At 45.8% G+C, this 4,930-nt stretch overlaps 1 protein-coding gene across 2 annotated transcripts; it reads left to right on the forward strand.

Annotated features, from left to right (window-relative positions):
- Nucleotides 1–828: 828 nt before the first annotated feature.
- LOC140220021 (tubulin-folding cofactor A-like) lies at nt 829–3,969 on the forward strand. Of its 2 annotated transcripts, XM_072295765.1 has the most exons (5): nt 832–1,127; nt 1,246–1,294; nt 2,700–2,853; nt 3,546–3,632; nt 3,711–3,969. In XM_072295765.1, exons 3-5 carry the CDS (start codon nt 2,701–2,703, stop codon nt 3,804–3,806), a joined length of 336 nt encoding a protein of 111 aa, XP_072151866.1. In that variant the 5' UTR covers nt 832–1,127; nt 1,246–1,294; nt 2,700; the 3' UTR covers nt 3,807–3,969. The 2 variants fall into 2 exon arrangements, with proteins under 2 accessions (XP_072151865.1, XP_072151866.1); XM_072295764.1 differs by lacking the exon at nt 1,246–1,294 and having other exon boundaries at nt 829–1,127.
- The last annotated feature ends 961 nt before the right edge of the window (nt 3,970–4,930 follow it).

The raw sequence follows: 4,930 nt of genomic DNA on the forward strand, positions 1-4,930 counted from the left end.
ATGAAGTTCTTTAACCCTAAAATTAACACCTGGGGTGTTACACATAGATCTGCAGTAACCTATGCTTATTGGTAGCTCAGTACATGTTCTTGGCTGAAAACCTACATGAACGTAAAAAGGTGATAGCAGGCAGCCATTCTGAACTGACTCGATCTGCTATCTCTGCATGAAGCTATAGACATTTACAATTTGGTAGCTACTAAAGTAATGTCCAGAAGCTATAAAATGGTATCAACTCAATGCCATACTCTTGCTGGCATAAACTTCATACGCTACTGAGATGGACAATTAGCAGCAAAGTTCAGTTGGTACAAAGCTGTAAAAATGGATTTATACTAACACACAACACAGACTGAACAAATTCAGGCACCATGGAAGATTTGTTGTTGGATTTAAAGTACACCCAAGTGACCAACCACCCCCTGATCACGGGTGAAACCATCACAGCATCAAACATCAACTCTCGCTTTCGATTTGTGAATAACAAACGAACCCAACCAATAGCCTTTAGGGAACCCCACGCAGCATGCATGTGAAGCAGCATCCTGGTACTAAACCGAATGGCCGGTTTACTATAAGCAAAACTAATCAGCCCGACTTCTCCGTCCGTGCTCTCACCAGCTCTCTCTTCTCTCCAACGATTCGTGCAGGAGCGGATCCACAGTTGTGCCTGGTTATTCCCAGGCATACCCAACATTTTTTAAAATTTTTTAGTAGTTTTTAGAGGTATATACATGTATAATATAGTTAATGTGTTAAAATTGATATTCTCATATGCTTTTAGGCTACAATTCGCATCCAACGCAAAGTAGCCCACAGGCCACACCTCAATCCCAGCCGGTCACCCCTGGCTCCAGATCGACCGCCGCCAGGCTGCCCGCAGCCCCGCACGCGCGGCCGCTCGCGGCGCCGGCGCGCCGTCCGCCGCCCCGCCCGGCGCCCCCCGTGGCCCCGCCCCCGCGGCCCGTTGGGCGAGATCCCGGCCGCCGCGCCGCCAGACCCCTCCACCCAGGCCGCGCGTCCTCTCGGCGCCGGCGCCGGCGCACCGTCCGCCGCGGCACCGCCCCGCCACTCCGCCAGGCGCCCCGTCCCGGCCGTCCGCCGCCCAGCCCGGCGCCCCCCGCGAGGTACCTCCTTTGGCCTTTGCCCTTTGCTCTTTGCGGAAGGAATGTAAACGCGGGATGTGAGTTGACATGGTTCTTGCACTTCGATCACTGAAATGGTGGGTGGAATTGCTATTTTCAGGTTGTAGGTTGCAATATACTCGAATCGAACAGAACGGTGTAGTGTCAGTGTAAGCTTTTGTTGCAGTCTCCGTATAATCTGTTTGGGTTTCAGAGATGAACAAGATGGAGCGTTTCCATTTCATTATCCTCGCTTCCTCAGAACTTGAAACGTTTGCATCTTCTTCTGTTGATTGGTGTGATTAATTCAAAATAGCAACAATCCTTCGACGATAAACTTACAGCTCTGCTGAAATGCGCAACATCATGAAGTCTGAAAGATGTACTTCACGCTCTGAATAGCATGAGATGTGGATACTACCGGCAAACCTGAAATTCTTATCAAGGTTCGACATGGGAATCTCAAGTTCTGACCCTAGAGAAGCAGCTCAAAACATGATATATATGCCTAGTTATCACAATGTAGAATTAGATAAATGTAATTCCATCATGAGACCTAAAACAATAATTGTAAATTTCTTCCAATATTTTGTAACCTCTCTTTATTGGTAGAAGTATGGACAATCTTTAATTTGAACAATTTACCTTTTTATTTATACTACACTGCTGTGATTTTCATTTTTTTTCCTTTTGTTTGGGAATACCCAACTTTGAAATCCTTGTCCAACTGTGGTGGTGGTCATAGCCGGCCGGCGACAAGGTGGGTCCTCATCCTGCTCCTCATTCCTCTCTCGGATTGAGGCATGGTGGTGGCTGGGTTAGGGTTTCCGGTTTGGGGTCGTCGGGGGAGGGCTCCATGGCCGGTGGGCTTAGAGTGTCTGGCGGCGGCAGTAGGCACGGTGGCGGTGGCGGATTGAGGGTGGCGAGGTGAGGTGCCATAGGCGGTGGATGACAACCGGCGGGAAGGGCCGACGGCGGGGGCGAGCGGCTTCCTCAGTTAGCGAATCGCGGGGTGGAGGGCGGCTTGTGAGTGGCGCGGCCGGCGGCGCCATTGCCGGCTGTGGCAGGGGCAGTCCAGTGCATTGAACCTGGACTGTGGATGCCGTCGCCCCAAATCTTGAATCCGCAGGCGTTAGTAAAGTCCTTGATTTATTTCCGTGTCGAAGCTGCGCATCATGGCGGATTGGCGGGCATGCCTTTTTTTCCTTCACATTTTTGTCATGTGATGTTTTGTTTTAGCAACAGGGAAATAGGATTTAACTGATTTGTCTTTCAAATCGAAAGGTTTGGTTCGTTTAGCTCTTGCATCCTGGTTTGTGTTGAATTAATGAATTTTTATGGCATTAAAGACTTTGCTACCTTTTTATTGGAGGTACCATCTTCAATATTTGAACATAATTTATTAATCGTTTGTACTCTTATTTGTGTGATTTCAATGAGAATGTGTGGCATGTGTACATGATCTTTTTTACTACGAGTTTTGTCTCACATGTTTGCCCTACCTAAAATTTAGAGTGTGCTCCACCATTGCGATGCTTCAAGTGCCTGATGCGCTTTCGCTTTCTTGCATTCTAGGATGGCCACCCTGAGGAACTTGAAGATCAAGACGTCGACGTGCAAGAGGATCGTCAAGGAGCTGCGCTCGTACGAGAAGGAGGTGGAGAAGGAGGCGGCCAAGACCGCCGACATGAAGGAGAAGGGCGCCGATCCTTACGATCTCAAGCAGCAGGTGACGGGTCTTTTGATGCTCAAAGCTTTCTTCCTTTACTCGACCAAGTTATTGACCTCCTCCCCCTGTGACCCTGCCCTAGTCATAGCGACACTGAGATCATACTATGTTGCGTTATTGAAGACTTAACATACTTGTGGCTGGTTGTAATCTAATATGTTCAAAATGGTTCTTGTAGTAGTTGCATTGTCGCTGATCTTTTAATGAGGATCTAGTACTTCCTATTGCTGTGCGAATTGGTTCAGTTTAGTCCTGGAATAATGGCAAGGCTCACGAGTCAGAAATTTTGTTTCTTTCCACTGAGAGGAGATATTTCGTTTAATTAGAATGAAATATAACTAAAAATTATGTGTTGATCAAAGTATATGAGCATCTGATCTTGTTGAGGCTGCAAGGATAGGAGGATTAATTAACTGTTGACTGAACACATTGCTTTTTCTCCCTTGTTCTTGGAAGGGACAAGATAATTCTATTTCCATCCTAGTATATCTTTTTGTGGCGTAGAATTGAAATCTGGCATTGACTGAATTCCCACTTCTCAGATGCATTGCATTTGTCAGGCCACACGAAGCCGCTAAAGTGATTTTTCCCGTCTACATGTGACTGCGACTGTGAATGGTCATTGTTGAAATTGTCTGATGGTCTGATCTCATAACTAACAAGTCACTGAAACTTGAACTTCACCTCTGCAGGAGAATGTTTTAGCTGAGTCGAGGATGATGGTTCCAGACTGCCACAAGCGACTTGAGACTGCACTGGCAGACTTGAAAGCAACACTGGTACTCTAAAAATATCCATCTCCCTATCTAGAAATTGTGTGGCCTTGTCCATCCATTGCAACAATTGTTTTATTGCAGGCTGAACTGAAGGAGGCAAATGAACAAGGTGCTGAGATTGGAGAAGCTGAGAGCACTATCATGGAGGTTGAAGCTGTGGTCAAGCCAACAGAATAATGAATTCTGAACTCACAGTTGCTGAACTATTAGCAAGCATCCGCTTTGCTCGTGTTGAGACTTTGTGAGCTCGCTAGTAAGATGTGTTTGATGTAAACTCATGTACCAGTATCTTGACTTGGAAATTCTACAGTTGGGCACGGAATTGTGTTTGCTGCTCTTATGTTGATATGTTCTACGCGTCATTGTGGTAAGAGCACCTGCTTTTGACCGAACAGGAATGGCAGGGAAGGCCCTACTGAGATTTTTATATTATATTGAAAATATAAAAAAAAGGAAAAGGAAGGTTGTGTATACATGGTCGTAGACCAAAGAGAAACCCTAATGCACATGCTGTGAGAATTACTCGGAAAATTTTGTGGAAGAGTCTGCACTGATCGTGTTGCCCTTGAACAAGTAGGGCAATGTCTCCATTTGAAGAGGGGAGACATGCGATGCTTCTGTTCAATTCCCACTAGAAGATTAAATCTGCATGTAAGGGGAAAAAAGGCGAAAAACAAGGGTACCCAACACCATGTGCAGGACAGGACGCACATCAGAGTCAGAATTGTCGGTTAAACTTCGGTTAAATTAGCATAGATAAAAAATATATACATCGTACTGCTGTACAATTCTATCATGTGTGTGTTGTTTGGGAGGATGTAACTACTTGTAGTTTCCTGTTATAGGAAGAAAAGGAATCAAAACTTTACAAAAAATGCCTCTCTGATCAACTGTCCAAGAGAGAATTAATCACCATCAAGCTGGACTTCGAAAAAGCCTCGAGCATCAAGCCATTTTGGATATCTTAAAACATAAGTGCTTCGGGGACAGATGGATTGGGTGGATAAAGGACATTCTCAGCACTAGAACATCTTTAGTACTCCTCAATGGTGTGCTAGGGAAAGTCTTTCATTGTAGAACAGGTGTCGACTGGGAGATCCTTTATCCCCACTTCTATTTGTGCTAGCAGCGGACCTTTTCCAGTCAATCCTAAATAAAGCCAAAGAGGAAGGGAGCTTAAACCTACCGATCCCTGAAAGAGCTGGACCTGACTTCCCAGTTATACAATATGCAGATGACACCCTACTGGTCATGGAAGCAGATCCTTCCCAGTTGCTGCATCTCAAGCATCTGCTTAATCA

Source organism: Setaria viridis, chromosome 8 (assembly GCF_005286985.2).
Source record: "Setaria viridis chromosome 8, Setaria_viridis_v4.0, whole genome shotgun sequence".
Classification (NCBI taxonomy): domain Eukaryota; kingdom Viridiplantae; phylum Streptophyta; class Magnoliopsida; order Poales; family Poaceae; genus Setaria; species Setaria viridis.